General features: G+C 42.0%; 1 protein-coding gene across 3 annotated transcripts in view; it reads left to right on the forward strand.

Moving 5' to 3' along the window:
* Positions 1-21,608, forward strand: part of PRKCH (protein kinase C eta) — a 238,778-nt gene that overhangs the window by 47,718 nt on the left and 169,452 nt on the right. For all 3 annotated transcript variants that reach the window (XM_075926363.1, XM_075926364.1, XM_075926362.1), the window contains exons 3-5: positions 18,011-18,161; positions 19,256-19,290; positions 20,491-20,579. In XM_075926363.1, coding sequence (XP_075782478.1) covers positions 18,011-18,161; positions 19,256-19,290; positions 20,491-20,579 — 275 coding nt within the window. The remainder of the gene's footprint in view (positions 1-18,010; positions 18,162-19,255; positions 19,291-20,490; positions 20,580-21,608) is intronic.

Consider the following 21,608-nt stretch of genomic DNA (forward strand, 5'->3'; position numbering starts at 1 on the left):
CAGCATGCTACTGTTGTTGTTTAGCTATGAGATATTACTGATATAGTTCCATGCTCTCTAATCCAATGTGTCTAAACCATTAATGAGAATTGCTCGCCCTTTATAGTCCTCAGCAGTTGTTTTTGATATTGTGCCTTTTATGGAGCATCACTTGTAGGCTATGTGAAATATGACTCTCTCCTTCAGATAAGATGAGTGGTTTACCAAGTTTGTGCAATTTACCTTAGTGGTTTTGCAGCGTCGTCAGTGCCCTCTGCAGGTATTCTGTGACTCAGCCATGATTCAAAATGAATAGAGATGAGCTACAAATTAAGACCTGCCATCTATTTCCTGTTCCCAACCCCTACTCTAGTGAATACTGACATCAGTTGCAAAAGGGGAAACGAATAGTTTTTGCACAGTAGAAAGACACGCATGTAGTGTGTGTTCATTACTCAATACTAAGTTATTTGGTCACACTCCCAGAAATCAATGAGAAATCACAGGACGACACATGGGCCTATAGTTACGCTTGTGCTTAGGTGCTTTGCTAAGTTAGAGTAAGAATGAGGACTGAGAAACCCCAAATATGTAGTTGAAGGATGGCATGAAACTCCTCTCCTTGGCACTCCAATAACACAAGGTTAACTCGGGCACATAAGATGTGGTATTATTCTTACAAAATGTAGTATTTGTTTATTTATTTATTTATTAATTATCAAAATGCCTAGAAGCCCTAATCACAGACCATAACTCCATGTGTTTGTATCTCACATAGTACAGTGAACAAAAGGTTTTTACACCAAAGAGTTTACAGATTAACTGTAAAACGAGAGACAACAGATGGATGCATGGTAGACAGGTGCGGGAATAGCAAGAGACAATACAGCATCTGTCTTGTTTCTTACTGCTTTCCATTTTGACCAAGTTTACTGAAACCAATACTGTGAATTCATTCTATTGAGTTGATTTAATAAAGCAAACCATACTGAATATAATCATCCTTTCCCTTGTAGTGCTTTGGGCTCTTTTGAACTTGCCAGTTTTCTTTTCTAAATTGTCACCCAAAATCGTAATTCTGTCATAAAATTCCATTTTGGGTTCCCCTCTCCTTTCATGTAATGACAGTCCCTTGCTTATGAAGAGCCAGGAAAGAAAAAGACAAATTCAAGATACAGGCTAGAAATAGAACAAAGAGAATATTCAGTATTCAAATCCATTTGGTAGTACAGACTTGGCACCTGTTCCTTGATATTTAATGAAGGTAGGTGCTGCTGCAGCCAGGAGATGAGAACCTCCCTCTAAACCAGAAAAACCTTTGCAATTTGTAACTCTCAATCTAGGCACGTGATGTATTTGGGATAACAATCCATCATTTTAAAGCACATAGTACCTTTAGTCACAGGTTACTTTTCTTTAAACACTTTTTTTATTCTCAAGTGTTTTTCAATAATAATAATAATAATTAATAACAAATAATAATATTGTTTTCCTTCCCCCTGCTACCCTTCTTCCACTTCTCCCCATAGATAGCTATAGAGGAAATAATTAATTACACTGATTTATAGAGCCATCAAAGCATTCGTCTGACAGTGTTGAGACCTCTGCCTATAATGTTGACCATTATTGCCTCATTGTTTAATTAACAATGTTAGGTTGAAGCTTAATAAGGAAAAATGCAAAGTACTCCTCTTAGGAAGGAACAATCAGTTTCACACACACAGAATGGGAAATGACTTATCTAGGAAGGAGTACTGCAAAAAGGGATCTAGGGGTGATAGTGGAACACAAGCTAAATATAAGTCAACACTGTGACACTGTTGCAAAATAAGCAAACTTGATTCTGGGATGCATTAAGAAGAGTGCTGTGAGCAAGGCCCGAGGAGTTGGTCTTCTGCTCTACTTTGCGCTGGTTAGGCCTCAGTTGGAGTATTGTGTCCAGTTCTGAGCATCACATTTTAGGGATGAAAAACGTCATTTAAAAATGTAACCATGTAACTGCTAAAATTCCTAGTGGCTACACAAGTGCTGAGCGTCTGTAGGAGACAGTTCTGCTGCAGGCTGTCTAGTAGAAGGCTCCCTGGGAGAGGGCTGGCAGACCCTGTCGGCCCCACTCCTAGGGAGCCAGCATGTAAGCTGTGGCTGGTGGGCTGGGGGACAGGCCTGCAATGGACAGGGGCTACTCCAGTGGGCCTCGCTGGTCTGGAGCAGCCTTGTGCCAGGGACGGGCAAGGAGCTGTTCCAGCCCCTACCAGTTAACCGGAACTGGTAAGCTTTGCTGGCTATGGGTTAGGCTTGCTGATTAACCATTTTCATCCCTATCACATTTCCGGAAAGATGTGGAGAAACTGGAGAGGGTCCAGAGAAGAGCAACAAAAATAATTAAAGGAAAACAAAAGAATTGGGTTTGTTTCGTTTGGAAAAGGAAAGACTAAGGAAGGCATGATAGCAGCTTTCCTACACCTAAATGAGTGTTACAAGGAGGAGGGAGAAAATTATTCTCCTTAACCTCTGATTTTAGGACAAGAAGCAGTGGGCTTAAATTGCAGCAAGGGAGGTTTAAGTTGGACATTTGGAAAAACTTCCTAACTGTCTGCAAGCCATCACTGGAATAAATTGCCTAGGAAGGTTGTGGAATCTCCATCATTGGAGATATTTAAGAACAGGTTAGATAAACATCTATCAAGGATGATCTAGATCAGTGGTTAATTACCCGGGGATAATTAACCTCAAGGGGTACTTTGGCATATTTCAGGGGGTAATAAGTTTTTAATACGATACATGTTACATTATGTTGAACAAAATTGATGAGAAAGCAAAATACAATAAAAATGACTAATCATAATTTTTTTTGTCTATTACCATTTTAAAAAGGAGGAGGGGTAATTTTGGTTTATTGCTTAAGCTTAAAGGGTAACAGTGCCAAAGAGGTTACCACTGATCTAGATGGTGCTTGGTCCTGCTGTGGAGGCAGAGGCTTGGACTTGATGCCCTTTTGATGTCCCTTCCAGTTCTAGTATTCTGTGATTCTATTATTGTTTCTTGGTGCTTCTCCATCTTTTTGTATCTGTTTGTTGTATGTCTGTATTCTCAGTAGTGTCTTTCATGTAGGCCTCTTTTTTTTTTTTTTTCTATTCTGTAATTACAGAATATTATGGGGAAGATTCCTTCAGTGGGAAAAGAGCAAGCAACTCTGCCAAAAAAGCCTTTGGCAAAGGTTTTTCAAGTACCTCTAGGAAAGTTTCCTAGAGATCTCCCTGGAAGATTACTATAAAATCTCAGTATGCATCGACACCTGTTCTGCTGTACTGCTTAGCTGCACAGGGAAATGTCCAGCACACACAATGAGCCTTGTGCGTTTCTGTGCCCTCGACCCACCCCCACACGGGAAAAGGGCTAACATAGTACCCATCTTTAAAAAGGGGGGAAAGGAAGACCTGTCAGTCTGTCCTGGATATCTGGGGAGCTACTAGAGCAGTGTGTAAAATGAGGGCCTCAAACTTGCAGCCTGCAGGTCATCTATAGCCAGAGCATTTTTGCAATCCATTCTGGGAGTTCTGGTGGCTCAGGGGGACATATTCATACCTGACCCCCAAGGCCAAACTCTTCTTGCTACCATTCCAACCTCTCCCCTCAATCCCCTGAGGGATGCAGACCCAAGGATTATTAGGGGATCTAATGTGGGGTGACAGCAGCATTCAGCTTCCCTCCCCCTAATGCATTCCTCATGGGCCATGAGTTTGAGACCCCTAGTATAAAACATTTGACTTGCCAGGTAGCTGGAGGATGAAGGGATGGTCTAAAACAAATCTTGCTAAACCAGTTTTATTTCTTTCTTTGACAATGTAACTACTTTGGTGGATTGGGGAATGCAACGGACATAAGAACCACGGTAATCAGTCAGAACAAGGATCTGTCTAGCCCAGCATCCTCTCTTCTGACAGTGGCCAATGCCAGGTGCCCCAGTAGTGATGAACAGAACAGGTAAACCATTAAATGACTCATCCCCTGTTGACCCATCCCGGCCCTGACAAACAGAGGCTAGGGACATTATCCCTGTCCATAATATGGACTAATACTAACAATGGGCTAATAGCTATTGATGGACATATCTTCCATTAATTTATTTAGTTCTTTTTTAAACCCTGTGAAAGTCCTGGCAATTCATAACATCTTCTGACAGGGTATTCCACAGATTGACTATACATTGTGTGAAGAAATACTTTCTTTTGTTTGAAACCTGCTGCCTATTAATTTCATTTGGTGACCTCTAATTCTTGTGTTATGGGAAGGAGTAAATAGCTTTTCCTTGTTTTTCTCCCCACCAGTCATGATTTTGTGTACCTTTATCATATCCCCCCCCCAGTCGTGTCTTTTTCAAGATGAAAAGTCCCAGTTTTATTGATCTCTCCTCATATGGCAGCCATTCCATACCACAAAAAATGTGTATTGCCCCTTTTAAATCTTTTCCAATTCCAAAATATTTTTTATACCTGGATTTCATAAGGATATTGACATAGTCCTATATGACATTCTGATACGAATGTGGCCATGACAGAACTACCATTAAATGGATACGTAATTGATTGAACAACTACACACACAGAATAACTATTAATGGAATGATGTCAGATTAGAAGGAGGTATCAAGTTGAATTCCACAGGGAACATATTTAAATTATCTGGATGTCAAAATAGAGAGCATATTGATCAAATTTGCAGATGACACAAAGCTAGGGGACTCTGTGAGCACTGTGGAGGACAGAAATAAAGTTCAAAGGGATTTCAATACATTAAATAACTGCTGTATAGACAGCAAAATGAAATTCAACAGAGACAAACGTAAGGTGCTACATTTAATGCACATATGTATTCCTTAAACAGGAGGGGTGAGATGGGAGAGCCCTGGGAGAGGAAACATATGCTAACATTATGCCTCTTGGATGCCTCTTTGGAGAAGGAGGAACACACTCAAAAGATGACCGGCATCCACTCCTACAAGTTCCCACCAATCAGCAAAGCCTCACCATCAATAGAATCAAAGGCCACTGTAGAGTTGATAAAAATAAGTGAGAGCACTTGCCCGTCTTCATCTCTACAAGGAAATGATCAACAAGGAGGAGCAATTCCACATCCATATTGCACCTATCTCTGTAACCGTAACGCCTAGATTAAGGACTTCTGGGTCATGAAGATGTGAAAAGAGATGTTATAGCAATACTTTCTCAATAGCCTTGCCCAACGAAGGGCGATTGAGAATATGTGTCAGCTAAGGTTTGTTAGAAGAGTTAGAATTGCAGATCCTTTTTTTTAATCTGTCAGTTAACCAGTTTTCAATCTATTTAATATGGCCTATCTTGAGTTTTGTATACTGCAAGTCTTTTATCAAAATAATATGTGAAGTCCAGTACCTTATTACGTCAATATAATTAAGTTTTCCCACAAAAAAGTTTGAACAAAACATTTTCATTTGAAATTTTTGTTAGCATTTCTTTTTAAAAATCTGAAACAAAATACTGTTTTGATTCAAATAAAAAATTGTTTTACTCTTCAAAAAAACAATCCTTTATTTAAAATTTTATATTAAATAGAATCCTGTTTTTCCATGGCGAAAAATTTTGACCAGATACAGCCAACAAATGACTGTATCAGGGTTGTCGGTGGCAGTTGTGTTTTGCAAATGTCAATCAACCTTCATGGAATTCTCTCTTGGGAATCCACCCCTTCAAAGTGAAAACGTGCCTTCAAGATCAGAATTATCTGCAACGTTATCAGAACAGTGACAAAGTATATGCCTTTGTGTAAGCTCTCACATTTATTAGTCAGTTTAGGGTAACCTATGAAGCCAAGCCAATGCTACTGCTATCCTAATGACTAGAAGCAAAGTTATCAGTTATATTTCAAAAGTGAGGGATAGTCCCCCAGTGAAAAAAATGCCAGCAGTTTACCAAATGTCTTCACTATATTTAACTTATGCAGTGTCTGTGGTGGTATTGTTCTCTCTTTTATGTCAGAGGCTAGGTAAGGACATAAAGTTGTTAATGACCTGTTTTTAAGGCAGTTGCAATTACATAAATGTTTAGCAAGCTGTCACGTAGAAAGCTCAGAAGAGGGAGTAACAAACATATATAATCAGTGTTAGGTATGCAGTTATACTGCTTTAGGTTATTATGTTGTCAGCTATGTAGGGTTGGGCTCATTCAAGGGTTGAGTTACTAGTCAACCAGGAGAATTCAGTGTAACTATACTGATGACTTGGGTGTTAGTCATCCCTCTGAGGATATGTCTACAGTACTGCTGCACTACTGCGGCACAGGTACTTCCACTGTATCACAATTGTGCTGTAGAATATTACATCATTATTATAATGACGGAAGGGTTTGGGTTTTTTTTTCTGTAGTTAGCATCCACCTCTCGAAGGGATGGATTAAGTCTAAAGAAGAATTATTTCATCAACATAGCAGTATCTACACCATGACTAACTGTGTCTTTTAGGGCTGAGAATTTTTCATAGCCCTGAGCAACATACCTAGTTTGACCTAAGTTTTAGGTATAGATAAGGCCTGAGTTAAAACTAAATTAATATTCCAGAAATGTGTTAGAAGGAGCTGTGCAACAGTGAAATTATCAGTCAGATGAAAAATATATTGGAGGTGCTTACTGCTGTGGAAATGGAAAGTTAATTACCTTGGCCACTGTCCAGCTCTCCTAATTAATTTCTTCCCTTCTAAATTCCAATTATACTTGCAGTTAATAATTTACTTTCTTTTCTAATAGCTGTAGTGCTGTTAGTGTCGAAGATGTGCTGTGGTCCACAGTCGAGGTGGCTGCATTTTAGTGTTCAATAAAATGATCACTGGTTACAGACTGGCTAAAGTAGATTAGCTCTTTTTGGATGATAGTTGCTTGAAATTCAAATTATCATTCGATTTATTAATACATTTTGCCCTCTTAAAAAAAAAAAAAGTAGGATAGTCTCTAAGTTTTCTGACCATTCCTAATTTATTTTCTCTTCTGCACTGACTGCCCATTAGCATGAAGAATATTTTCCATGCACTATATCTTGGTGCATGGAAGTGTGCACAGGAAAGCCTCATCAGTTTAGCACAGTGGTTCGCAAAATGTAGCCTGTGACTATCATGTAGGTAGACCATAGTGGGGAGCCTGTACTGGCACTCCACACACACCCTATGAGGCTGGAGCACCAGCACTGGCTTCCCGCTGCTGTGTGTGTGTGTGTGCGCGCGCCTCGCTGCCACTCCCCCTTCCCCTGGCTGGTGGAAAGGCAGCACAGGAAACTACTTGCCCAGAGGCTTTCCCTGCTACCTCCCATTGGCTGGAATTACAGCCAGTGGGAGCAGCAGGGGGAGGGGAGGGTGCCTGGAAATAATGGGAGGCATGGAGCCAGGAAAGTGCCCCGTCTCTGACCCCACATCCCCACCTGTTGCCTACACCCTTCCTTCCTTCCTCTTTGTCTCCTTCCCAGACACACATACCCAACAACCTCCCTCCTTCTCTCCCTCCCAGATACCCTCCCACCCTGACCTCCTCACCCCTATCCCGCTCCTGCAGCTTACCTTCCAGACAGATCCCCCCCACAGTCAGCCCACTTCTGCACCCAACCTCCTTGCCAAACCCTGCACCTCCTGCACCCATTTTTGTCCTCACAGATGATTGGCTGGTGGTCTGCGGAAAGATCTGGGTTGAGCAGGGTGGGCCACAGGCCAAAAAGTTTGAGAAACACTCATTTAGCATGAGGTGTGAACACAGGGGCAGCCTGAGATGGGCTGCGGCAGCTGGCGCTCCAGGCAGAACACGCGATCGGCGCCCCCGCCTGCATGGCCCTCAATGGCGTCATGTCATCATCGGGTGCCCCGTTGAAGGCGGTGCCCTAGGCGACGGCTGAGTTGGCCTATACTCAAGGGGCGCCCCTGTGTGAACATAAATAGAATTAGTTCACAAAATGGTGCAAAACCTTGTGAGGATACACTTTTATGTGAAACAAGAGTATCTCTTTGATTCATCTTAAGCTGTTAAAATAACCCAAAATAAGCCAATTTTAGACTGAAAGGCTATGTCTAGACTGGCATGATTTTTTTGGAAATACTTTTAACGGAAAAGTTTTTCCGTTAAAAGTGTTTCCGCAAAAGAGCATCTAGATTGGCACGGATGCTTTTGCGCAAAAGCATCTGTGCCCAGTATAGACGTGCTTTTGCGCAAGAAAGCACCGATGGCCATTTTAGCCATCGGGCTTTCTTGCGCAAAAAATTAAGGTGCCTGTCTACACTGGCCCTCTTGCACAAGTATTCTTGCGTAAGAGGGCTTATCCCTGAGCGGGAGCGTCAAAGTGTTTGAGCAAGAAGCACTGATTTTGTACATTACAAAGTCAGTGCTCTTGCACAAATTCAAGTGGCCAGTGTAGACAGCTGGCAAGTTTCCTGTGTATTCAAGGCCTAAATAAGCACTGCATATTATAATCCCTATTACGGGACTACTAATCAAATGTGATTTGCTGGTTGCTACAAGAAGACATTGGTCCCGAGGCATTGGGATCAGGAGGAAGTTAAGGATCTCTCTGCTATTTCCAGAGGCTGTAAAGATTTCTCAGCACTTCTGCCAGTCTTTGCAGGCTCTAGACACTTTATAAAATCTCTAGCCATGTAATGTGTATGAGCTTTGAAATCTGTGGCACAGGAAGGCTTCTGGAACATGAATATATCAACAGACATATGGCTTTATTAATTTTGTTTCCTTGTTTTTAATAATAGTCTATTTAATTGACTTCCGCTCCTAATAAATTAACACAAAAACTCTCTAGCTGAATAGAGAAGAACTAACATGATATTTTACAGTGGGGGATTCTCTTGTCTAAGCACACATGGTGGTAATGATTTTAATTTGGTAAAGGGGAAATCAGCTGTTCTCTGTCTGTCGATTCAGGGCCAAATTAAGGCATGGGCTAGCTGGGCAGCTGCCTGGGGCGCCAATCTATGGGGGGGGCGCCTGATGGCAGCTATCCGGGAGCCGGGTGCGTGGCACCCCTTACGGCTGCCATCAGGCGCCGTGCGTCCGGCTCCCAGATTGCGGCCTGCAGCAGCTCCCAGCGGCCACCCTGCAGCAGCTGCCCAGGGTGGGGGCTGTGTTAACCCCCGCAGCACTGGCCAGCAGTGCTCTTCCCCACGGGTCCCTGCCCGGCCAGACTCACCCCACCCTAGGCAGCCCCGGGCTGCTCGCCAGCGGCAGTAGCTGGGCTGGGCCGGGCTGGACACGTGCATCCTGCCACTGCCAGCTCCGCGCACCCTCCCCCACGCACTGGGTGGGGGCAGGGCCGCGCATGCACCCTCTCCCATGAACTGGCACAGGGGCGGGGCTGCACATGCACCCTCCCCCAACCCGGGGCGCAATTAAACTGTCTGCCCAGGGTGCCGGAATGGCTCGGTCCGGCCCTTGCAGGAATTAATAACCGTGCCTAGTGAACATTACCTGTACAACTCAAAGTTCTTTACCCAGAAAATGTGGCTATTGTTATCCCCAAACTGAGGCACAGAAAGCAGAGTAATTTGCCAAAGCTCATGGAATAGAGAAATAGACCGCAGGTCTACAAATTCCTTGTCTCTAGTGTGTTGTCTAAATCATCTGGCCTCTCCAATCCCTGTGTGTGTGTGTGTGTGTGTGTGTGTGTGTGTGTGTGTGTGTGTGTGTGTGTGTGTGTGTGTGTGTGTGTGTGTGTGTGTGTGTGTGTGTGTGTGTGTGTGTGTGTGTGTGTGTGTGTGCGCTCCTCCTGTAGGGGGGTGAACCAGACGGAGCGGGGGTCTTGAGATTAAGATACCAATCTGAGACTCAAAAGCTCTGAGTTCATTTACAAGCTTCACCACAGACTTCTGTGACCTTGGACAAATACCTTCCTTCTTTGCCTCAATTTCCTAGCTCTCAAATGGGAATAATAATCCTTCCATGTCTACATGCATTGTGAGATAAATACGTAAATGATAGGAGGCACTGAGGTGTTCTGGTGGTGGAGACCATATACAGTAGCTAGGTAGAACAGAAGGTACTCGGCATTTTCCCAAGAGGCTTTAAGCACATTACAGGATCAAGTCTTCGCAGTCTCAGGAATACTGTTGAATGAAAAGTAATAAACATTCAAAAGGTAAAGTAAATTATTGAACCTTTTGAAAAGAAATTTCCAGCAGGAAAGTGGGAGTCACACCCTGGTGCTGACAACAGATAGTTCCTGTTATCATTGTTGACTGTTATCACATCAAGTACTACAGTAGTTCAGCTTGCCTCCTACCACTTGTGTGAGGGTGCAGCCTGATTGCATTACTCATAAATTAACTTCTTCCCCTCATATAGCAAAAATATATAAATAGAAATGAAATGCAGCTAGTCTGCTTTCTGTAACAGTGGATAGTGGAAATTCAAGGAGGCTGAATGCCTTGCCTTGTGCGTAGAATTCTGCTTGGTCTTGTGCTCATACGCTGCTCGGGGATGGATTGCCTTATTTAGTGAATTTCTAAGGCTGGTAATAATTCTTTACAATGTACAAGTGAGTTGCAGAGGGTTTAGTAAGAGGCTGGTGCCTCTGTGATTTTTCTTTTCCTAAGTATTAGTATTCTATATGACACAGTGTTTAGATTGTGCTTTCTGTGTTCAAAGCACTGTACAAATATTAACAAATTAATCCTCAAAGCTCTTTTGGGAGGTAGATGGGGAATGTGTTTTAGTCTTTGTTTTCTAGGTGGATAAATGGAGGAAGAAAAAAACAATCACTTGCACAATGAGTCCGTGATAGAGCAAGGATTAGAGCTATGGATGTGACTCCTAACTTTGGATGAAATACTGTGTCCACGGAAGTCAATGGAAACTCCTCCCCCCCTTAACTTCACCGGAGTCAGAATTTCATCCATTGTGCTCATTCATCCAGACAACACTCAAGGGAAAAAAAACAACGCTGAAAGGACAAACTTATCTTTAAAATGAATTTGCTGGCTGAAGTCCTAATGCTGAGCCATCCCCTGACTTCAATGGGAGAACAATGGCTGGATCAAATCTAAAGTTCCCCTTGAGTTAAAATAGTTGAGTCAGTTGTTTTTAATGTGTCCCTCGTGGGAACTAAACCAGGCATATTTCTTCATAAAGAAACCAAAGGGCGATAACAAATGTAGGAAGTGTAAAAATGTAGACCTGAAGAGACAGGAAAGAAATGACAGCATCAGTAGCTCATCAGTCGTAGTTCTCAGAGAATTGCTCCCATGTGCTTTTAGGTAGAGTGATGCCATTGAATGATTAAGAAAACATGAAGTACTACTCGTTACATGTCAGTTTCAGAGTAACTGCACTGTATTCCCCTGTGTGGTTCTCTTGAAGTGCCCAGTCAGGTCTCAGGTCTCCAGCCATCACCTGTCTCTGGGAAGGCTCCTTTGCCCCATTCCATCTGACTAGGGTTTTAAGGTTGCACAATTCCCTGCCATACACTCAGGGGAGCTGACAGAATCACCAGGCCTCTGCGCAATAGCGGGGAGAAAGGGCGGCTCCATGCTCCCAGAAGGAGCAGAGTTGGGCTCCTGGGATTGGTCGTAGGATTGACCCTTGGGGAAAATAATATAACATGATAACTAATATACGTGATTAAGGAATTCAATTCTGGCTCTCACTGAGTCCAGGAGCTAACCCCACCTCAATGTTCTTGTTTTATTAAGAGGAGGAGTGGAGCCCTAGCAAATAACATTGGGTTGAGGCAGCAATGCATAGTGTCACTCTGAACAGTATAAATAAATGATTTTTTGTGGCAGTAAGAACCAAATGTGAATGTGCTTCATTGTGGGGGAGGGAGAAGTTATATCCATTTGATAGCTATAGAACTTTCTTGACTCCATTAAGTTTATTCACCTAAAAATGTATGCAGTAAAAGAAGACAAAAAACTCCATTGCACAGAATTTTTGGAATCATTTAATCTAATATGGCAGGCACTCCAGTATCATTACATTGCTGAGAGGGTGAATAGCATGCCGATATATTCAGATGTCCATAAGTGACTTAGTGGTTTATTTATTCTTTGCTCCCTCAGCATGCATAATTTCCACTGATGCGAATATGTGCTGGGTATGCCTAGAGAGAGGGAAAGGAGAAAAGACTCTTCAATGTCTTTAATGTCCATTTTTTTTTTTTTTTTTACAAATAACAGAGTGCTTACTGTGCCTGACTATCACAGAGCGTGTTCACACATCACCATAGCTCAAAATAAGATATGCAATTTGAGCTACACAAATTGCTTATCTTATTTTGATGTTATTTTGAAATAGCTTATTTCGTACTTTGGCAGCACCAAATTTTGAAATACCCCGCTATTCTGAAATGTCCCTTATTCCTTGTAGAATGAGGTTTACAGGGACATTGGCATAGCGAGCCCATTATATTTGAAATAACGGACTTGCTGTGAAGACGTGGGATAGCTATTCTAGGATACTCCGGTATCCAGAAATCGCGTTGCAGTAGAAGTGGCCATAGAGGGCTGAATTTAGCTGTCAGCACAGTATGGGCCACTCCCTTTGACTTCATTGTAGAGTTACTTGCATGTATATGATGGCAGAATTTGGACCATACTGGTAGTTGTGTTACTAGAGGTTGGAAGGTTTTAAAAGTTTATAAGTATTAAAGTAGTAATTTTTCAAATCATGATGTTTTTGCTTTGTTTTGTAAAAGTGGGAAGTGGTTGGAGATGGGAAGAGAGATTCTGTGGGAAACTGGCCAGAAGTCAATGTGAGTTTTTCTAGCTATTACTGTAGATGTTAATAACACAAATAAAAGTAAATTATAAACAAGTGGAACTACTACACCAGCCCCCCTGTTTCAACCAAGAAAGACTTGTATGCTGTTTTATATGTTCCACATTTGGTCTTAGGAAGGATGGTGTTATGAATACATAGGCGGATACAGTGGTTATTTGCTGGTATTTTGCTATCGTGATGGAAGTTGGTTGTAGAGAAGGAGGTACTTTGTGACCCGGAAGGAAAAATGTGTGTGTGCAAACATTTTTAATAAACCAATAAATACATTTGGACCAGATTTAACAGGTATGAAAATTTTCTGCAATATCTTGGACAGACCTTATTGAACTAATCATAGAATCATAGGACTGGAAGGGACCTCGAGAGGTCATCGAGTCCAGCCCCCCTCCCTCAAGGCAGGACCAAGCTCTGTCTACACCATACCTGACAGATGTCTGTCTAACCTGTTCTTAAATATCTCAGAGAGGGAGATTCCACCACCTCCCTTGGCAATTTATTCCAATATTTGACCACCCTGACAGTTAGGAATTTTTTCCTAATGTCCAATCTAAACCTCCCTTGCTGCACTTTAAGCCCATTACTCCTTGTCCTGTCCTCAGAAACCAAGAGGAACAAATTTTCTCCTTCCTCCTTGTGACACCCTTTTAGATATTTGAAAACCGCTATCATGTCCCCCCTTAATCTTCTTTTTTCCAAACTAAACAAGCCCAGTTCATGAAGCCTGGCTTCATAGGTCATATTCTCTAGACCTTTAATCATTCTCGTCGCTCTTCTCTGTACCCTTTCCAATTTCTCCACATCTTTCTTGACATGTGGCGCCCAGAACTGGACACAGTACTCCAGCTGAGGCCTAACTAGTGCAGAGTAGAGCGGCAGAATGACTTCACGAGTTTTGCTTACAACACACCTGTTGATACAACCTAGAATCATATTTGCTTTTTTTGCAGCAGCATCACACTGTTGACTCATATTCAACTTGTGGTCCACTATGACCCCTAGATCCCTTTCCGCCATGCTCCTTCCTAGACAGTCGCTTCCCATCTTGTATGTATGGAACTGATTGTTCCTTCCTAAGTGGAGCACTTTGCATTTCTCTTTATTAAACTTCATCCTGTTTACCTCTGACCATTTCTCTAACTTGCTAAGGTCATTTTGAATGATGTCCCTATCCTCCAAAGAAGTTGCAACCCCACCCAGTTTGGTATCATCTGCAAACTTAATAAGCGTACTCTCTATCACAATATCTACATCATTGATGAAGATATTGAACAGTATAGGTCCCAAAACGGACTCTTGCGGAACTCCACTTGTTATCCCTTTCCAGCAGGATTTAGCACCGTTAACAACAACTCTCTGACTATAGTTATCCAGCCAATTATGCACCCACCTTATCGTGGCCCTATCTAAGTTATATTTGCCTAGTTTGTCAATAAGAAATTTTAAGTATTATAGGAACTCGTATTAAAAAAGCAAGCGTGTAATGGAGGAATTGTATTTAACTCATCTAAAAGACATGACTAATGTAAGCCTTGAGGACCAGTATGAACTTCCGAGGACACTCTTAAGCAGTGGGCTAAGACAGGAATGAAGTGTTAATCAAGTGGGTTTCCTAGGAAATACCAGGAAATATGCCAAGGCTGTGCTTCCTCTCAGCCCTCCAATCTGTACACACAATGAAATGACTACCTTCTCTTCATGTTCTATGCAGTTATTTAGCTCTAATATACCCCTAAATAAGGTTTGACATTAGGAAAAACTTCATGCCTGTCAGAGTGGTTAAACACCTGGAATAAATTACTTAGGGAGGTTGTGCAATCTCCATCACTGGAGATATTTAAGAGCAGGTTAGACAGACACCTGTCAGGAATGATCTAGATTAGGGCTACTCAACTTTGGAAGCCCCAGGGCCACAATGATACTCACAGCACGTGCCAAGGGTCGCAACTTAAGTGTGGTTACATATACATTAAAATATGTATGCAAATATATGCAAATAGCTTTTTACACTGATGAGCATTTATACAAAGATTAAACTTTAAGCAACGGCACCGGACCCAAACATGGCCAGTGTGAGCCAGTCAGCGCCTCTCAGGTTCTGCCCACAAAGCTAAACAGCCAGAACTTCCCACAATGCCTCGGTGCTCCTGGCACCTCCTCCCTGGGAGCTAAAAACATTGATACCCTGTACCTTTCAATGGTGAGCACTGAAAGACTCAAGCTGATGGACTGGTCCCATTCAGTAAGGCAATTCCTGTCTTAAATCCCATTGGCTTCAGTGAGAGTTATGCACATGTTGGAATTATTTCCTGATGTCTTTCTGAGCAATATTATGTTAACTAGAAGACCAGCTATAAAAAAGCAAGCTTCTTTTAAGTGCTTGGATCACACTTACTGCATCCCTGCTTTTTCTAATAGGCAGCTTCCAATTTATGGTGTGTGTTTCGTTTTAAAAATTCAAGGTATCTTGAAAGTCAAGCATTCTTCAGCGCCCTAGTTATGTCATTAGGTATGTAATTTCCAGTTAGGGAAAATGAAAGGAAGCATATGCATAAAAAGCAGAAGAATCCAGCAGAAAACAATCTGAGCTTTACTGATAGTTTTCCATCTTCACCTGTACAGCAGGAATTCAGAGACACTGCAGTGTGTCATTTGGTTGGTGTCCCTTTGAAATGGTTGGCTGCAGCACTGATAGTATTGCTTTCTCTATCTCTGTTCTGCAGAAAGGGCGATGAAGTATGCTTGCAATGTTTAACTCTTTACTCTCATGCCTTGATTAAGTTGGCAGCATTTTTTTTATTGTTTAAAAAAAAAATTCTAATGAACAGTGCTGGTTGATAAATGGAAGAGGTTTCAACCCATTTGTGACATACGCAGAGTGTTGCTCCTACCTTCTAACCTGAGAGGCCCTTCACACCTACTTTGTCATTTTACCCTCCAGTCTGGACTGCTCTCAAACAGCCTCCAGCATACAAGTCACTCTCAGCTATGTCTGTGCTGCAGTGTGTGAGCCATGCTTTGGCTCTTAACTAGCCTTGTTTATAGTAGAGAGTATCCCCAACGCACTTCCAGTCTTAGGGTACGTCTAGACTACCGCGTTTTGTCGACAGATACTGTCGACAAAACTTCCGTCGACAAAGAGCGTCCAGACACATTGAGTTCTGTCGACAAAGCAAGCTGCTTTGTCGACAGAACTCCGTAGTCTGGACGCAATGTTACAGGCAATAACACCTTCTGTCGACAGAGTTCTGTCGACAGAAGGTGTTATGCCTCATAAAATGAGATATACCAGAGTCGACAAAACTGCTGAGTTCTGTCGATGTTATGTCGACAGAACTCAGCGGTAGTGTAATCGCTGGTATAGTTTTGTCGACAAAAGTCCACTTTTGTCGACAAAACTAGGTAGTCTAGACACACCCTTAGATTGCCTCCAGAAATGTATGTCTAGAACTGCCCACCCTCTCCTAGACAATACAAATATTTTAAGTTTATTATTTCTTTAAGACAATAATATAGCAGCTTATTATTTCAAATAGTTCTTCAGACACTTCAGTTCAGATGCAATGGATTTGATAAAACAGTAAAACAAGATAATTAGCTACAAAAAGGGATTTTAAGTGTCCCAGCTGACAACTCCCTCCCACATTCTGTACCCACTCCTACATTCCTTCCCCAGACCAGAATCCTTTCCTGGACCCTGCACCCAATCCCGTGCGCTAGGTCACAACCATCTCTTTCACCCAAATTCTGTCGCAGATCCCACACCCTTTCCTGCACCTCAATCCTCTACCCCGAGCTTCCTTCTGCACCTAACCTCTGTCCCAGACCCTACTCCCCCTCCACAGAAAAGTTCTGCCCTTGACCACTTACCAAAATTTTGAGTGGCCCCCTATCAAAAAGTATTGCCCACCCACGGCCTAACTTAACAAACTGTTAAATCGAAGCAAAGTTTTCTCACCACACGCTCTACACAGTCTTACTGGCCCAACTTTTTTGGCCAGGAACCCCTTCTTCTGTTTAACGGTCGCTTCCTTTGTCCTTTTTCATGTGATGAATTGATGGAGAATGGACTGGGTACCTTGGAGAGTTTATTCCTTTTTTTATATGTCTCCCCCACTTGAAAAACATTTCTAGCTGCGATTCAGGAGACTGGGTATCTGTAAGTAAGGATGTTTCATGATGGTTTTGCCATCTGTTTGAAAACTCTCCCCCTTTCGGCTTGATAACTGTGTTTACTTTTTGGTTATATGCAAATTAAGCAGAGTCCACATTATTTTGTTTCAAATATACTTGTTTGCCAGGTCCATTTGAAATATTTTAATCACATCATACAGGGAAACCTTAACTTCACATACCATGTGGCTCACCTATTTTATCAGGACACTATCGACCAGCAGATTGAATTTTCAAGTGATACGTTTCAATCACAGTGTTCTTAAGAGGCAAATGTGGCAGTTATTACAGTAATAGCCAGGATGACCCATACCTTCAGGGTGTGCAGAGTGAGGGCTGCAGCTTTTGCTGATGTAACTGAACATGCTCAATATAAGCAAAACAGAGGGCAGAGGAGGGGGAAAGAGAGGAGGCGATATGACCTGGTTCCCCACTACCACATGTCACCTCTGTTATACTTTCAGATTAGGAGAAGTGGTGTTGATTAAACTAATCAGAGACAGAGTTTGCAACTGTACAGTCTTCTGTGTTGTCACTGTGGTGAACACCGTGGCCATGTGGCACTTCCTTGCATCAACTTCAATAGAACATTTAACCTCTTATCCCAAGGCCAGGCCCTGTGCTTTTCACTAGAGAGGAGACTTTCCATTATCATTGTACAGTGTCTGTCACATATAATACACAGTTGATCAGCTCTGATTCCATCCAGTAGAGGGCAGCAGTACATACACACTGGCCTATTCATTGTAGTATTCATGACTTTTATGTGATGCAAATGTCTACTGCCTTTGATCTGAAAAGCTAAGTTCAGGCAAACCTGTTCAGTGCTGCAGCTGGGAGTTGTGTATTCAATTCCTGTCTTTGTGTTGTCTTGCTTTCTGACCTGGCACACACAATTTCATTTCTCTCTGCAGCTTCCCGATCTTTAAATAGGGGTTATAATGATTGATAACCTTGTAAAGTGTTTTGAGATATATGGATCAAAATGATTATATAAAATAATTTTATTACTCCTTATATATGGATAATCATAAATAAATATTTATGTTGTATATATTTTCCTGTATAGGGACCCTCCAGAGAGAGAGAATTTTTAAAAATTTTACTCGGAAACGCCAGAGGGCTATGCGAAGAAGAGTACATCAAGTCAATGGGCACAAATTTATGGCTACCTATTTGCGACAGCCAACATATTGCTCCCACTGCAAGGAATTTATCTGGTAAGAATGACTTACACAACCTCCATCACATTGGCCTTTCCTTCCCCTGAGCACGTTCTCCTAGGTTGTGATTGTACAGCTCACTAGTCTGTGTGCACAGTCTAAGTCACTGTGTGGGCCCCTACTACCACAGCAGTAAGTCAAAGTGCACTATAAAACTTTTAGTGCACAGTACCATGGTCCATGCTGTGAGTTAGTACAAAGCAAACTAACGCTTTGTAGATTTACACCCCAGGTTGCCATGTGCTAATTGACTGTGTAGACAAGCCCATAATAACAATCTTTATGCTCCTGCTAGCAGGTCTGGCCCCATTGTGTACCTCACAAATGCCAATTAAGTAACAGAGCTTACAACCTAAATTAGACAAGACTAAGAGTTAGACTGGATCGTGGACAGCAGTTCAGTTGATGCTGTGGGGATTACTGATGGTGAGAAGAAAACAGGGAGGAATGTTGAAGGGGATTTGAAGGAAGAGAGAGTATGCTGGGTGGATGAGAAAACACAGATCATTCAAGGTATAAAGAGCAGGTTAATAAATGTGGAGCTAAAATGGGGGGAGAGCAGTGTTCTGCTCTTAATCAGCCATAGGTGCAGGGCTCCGTGCACAGAGCTGCCTGACTGGATGCGACTCATTAAACAACTGTGGGGCTGTGCTGCTGCGCAGCTTAGAGGGAACACTGGGTGAAAGAATAGGGGGTAACCACCCATTAAGCTGAAATGGCTGAGAGGAGCATAGGGAGAAGTAATTATTTCTCTCTGTTAAACTTAGGTCCTTAAGAGGTAATAATAGAGCACATGTAATCTGGTCCTTTTAATAATTGTTTTACTTAGTGTGGTGTAGGTGAAGTACTAAAGGAAATGTGGTGAGAGGATAATGTGGAAAAAAGATGAATTTTGAGCCAAAGCCTGCCCTGTCCCTTTGTTACATGCACTGAATTACAGACGTTCACTATCTTCATGTCACCACGGGCTGCTTGCTTTGTGAATCAGAATGCTCGGGCTCCACTGCCTTTTGGTTCTACCCTCATAAAACTACTGCCAAAGTGTCTTGGGGTGTAATTGTGATTTATGTTCCATGTTTTGTTTTGCACAGGGGAGTGTTTGGGAAGCAGGGATACCAGTGCCAAGGTAAAGTGTTTTATCCCTATGCCGTGTATTAATTATAGAATATTCCAACACTGAGCTGCATCTCCTCCCGCAGGGCCACTTTGAAGTCCCGATTCATATTGCTGTCAGGCTGGCGGCATGAGAGAACGCTCATACATATGCAGCATCCTCATGCTATGGCTCCTATCCTGCACTGTGCTATGTGGCAGTGGACGCCTTCCACTTCACTGAGCCCTACTCATTATCAGATTGCAGCCTATTGTGCCTCAACCTAGTGACCTGCCTTCATGAAGCATGCAGTCTCCAGGCCCTTTGGTGGATGGCTTTAGTCTGCAATAATTCCTTTAACTATGCAATTAAACCCACTTGACATTAGAGAAATTACTTCAAAGGGAAACTGTAGTTTGAAATTCTGCTTTTTCCTAATACAAAGTAATATGCTGTATTGATTTTTACAGTACTTTTTTTTCTGTTCAATGAATTCTCATCAGTTCATCTTGGCCTCTCCCTTTCTCTGTGGCTTTGCACTAGAGGGCTGTGAGTATGACTAAGTTGGCTTCCTGCATGATTGGTCTTTCAGTTAGACTAATAATGCAGCTTGGCTCTTGTGAGATGTGCAGGGAAACCAGGGCATTCACATTGACCTGAACTGCAGATAAACTAAATGTCTCTTGCTCAACAAAAAGAAAGCATTCCTTTACTGATAGACAGGCCACTGTGAGTGCAAGCTAATGTAAGGCACTGAGGGACTTCTAGACACACAATCACCAGTGATATATTTGACCTCACAAATATCCCTTCCTGAAGCCACTGCATTGAATTGTGTCAAAGCAGTGTTTTTTTGTGTTTTTGTTTGCATCACCTGCAATAATCTTCATTGGAAGATTTCAGTGGTCATCTTTATTTAGTTCATTGTTAATAATGTTTGGATTGCAATGACATTTCTACATGCATCTCACAATGTTTATGTAGGCTGATACGTTAAAAACGTCTTAGACTATTTGAGCATCTAATTTCTCTTAAAATTAATGGAAACTAAGTAATCTCCTTGGGGGTTACACTATATATCCAAATCCTTAGGCTACTTTGCAAATCTCAGCCATGGTGTTCATTTTTCATATAATTCCATTACCTGCTGCTGATTTAAATCGAATCTAGAAGAACCTAGTTTGATAAGTTCTAAATCTTTTGATAGTTCAATATGCTTCTTTTGTTTCCTAGTATGTACCTGTGTTGTACACAAGCGTTGCCATCATCTGATTGTTACAGCCTGCACGTGCCAAAACAATATTGACAAGACAGACACCAAGGTAAAGTCAGAATTGGATACTTGTATCATAGGACTTGCTGAATCTTCAGGTTTGGGTGGGTGGTAGTGGTTGCAAAATAATGGAATTTATTTTTCTTTGGTTTATTATTTCCATTCATAGATTCTAGGGCCAGAACTTATAATTTAGATTGTGGTCTAAGATGCTGCGTAACAGAGGCCATAGAATTTCATCCTCAATTGAACTCAATAATTTGTGTTTGAGTAAAGACTATTTTACTTGCATCTTGTCTTGATAGGAAGGCTTCCAGAGCTGGACACTGTACCACACTCTTTGGCAGTTGGTTCCAATGATTAATCACCCTCACTGTTAAATAATTACTTATTTCTCTCGCTCGGACTCCTTATTACACTTTTCTCTGTGTGATTAAAGAGCCCCTTAGTAGCTGTTCCCCTCCCTCCCAAAGAAAGTACTTGTATACTATGATCAAATGACCTCTTCATCTTCTTCTTATTATTATATTATTATTAATTTATTCTTCCTCTTTCTGTAGTCTTTGCTCTGTGTGGCACACTTTTAGGTAAGGCTCTGACTGTTTGGTGTCTTGTGTGGTTCATTCCTAGAACTTGATAATCTTTAGGATGTATCAGGTGAGGTATTTCCACTAGAAATTGGGAAACATTTCTGCCATTGTACAAAGCAATGGTAAAACTTCATATGGAATACTGGATACAATTCTGGTTCACTGTGGTGAAGAAAGATGAATTCAAAATTGTCAAGAACTCTCTGTCCAATTTTTCTGGGCTGAGCCTGGTTCATGAGCTGAATTGGACTGTGGCCAATTGGCTGGTCTCTTGATGGGCTAGCCCTCTAATTGGCTGCCAGGAGCCCTCAGGTGTGTAACAGCAGCAAGTTGCAGATTGCTGAACACTTACACCCACAGCTATAATCACCTGCTTGTTTCCCGTGCTGCAGACCTATTCGTGCATTGTTCTTGCCCAGTTGCAATCTGCCCCAGCCCTGTGCCCTTCTTTAGTTTCTAGCTCTGGCTTCTGGTTCCTGTTCCTGGCC

Source organism: Pelodiscus sinensis, chromosome 4 (assembly GCF_049634645.1).
Source record: "Pelodiscus sinensis isolate JC-2024 chromosome 4, ASM4963464v1, whole genome shotgun sequence".
Taxonomy (NCBI): Eukaryota; Metazoa; Chordata; order Testudines; family Trionychidae; genus Pelodiscus; species Pelodiscus sinensis.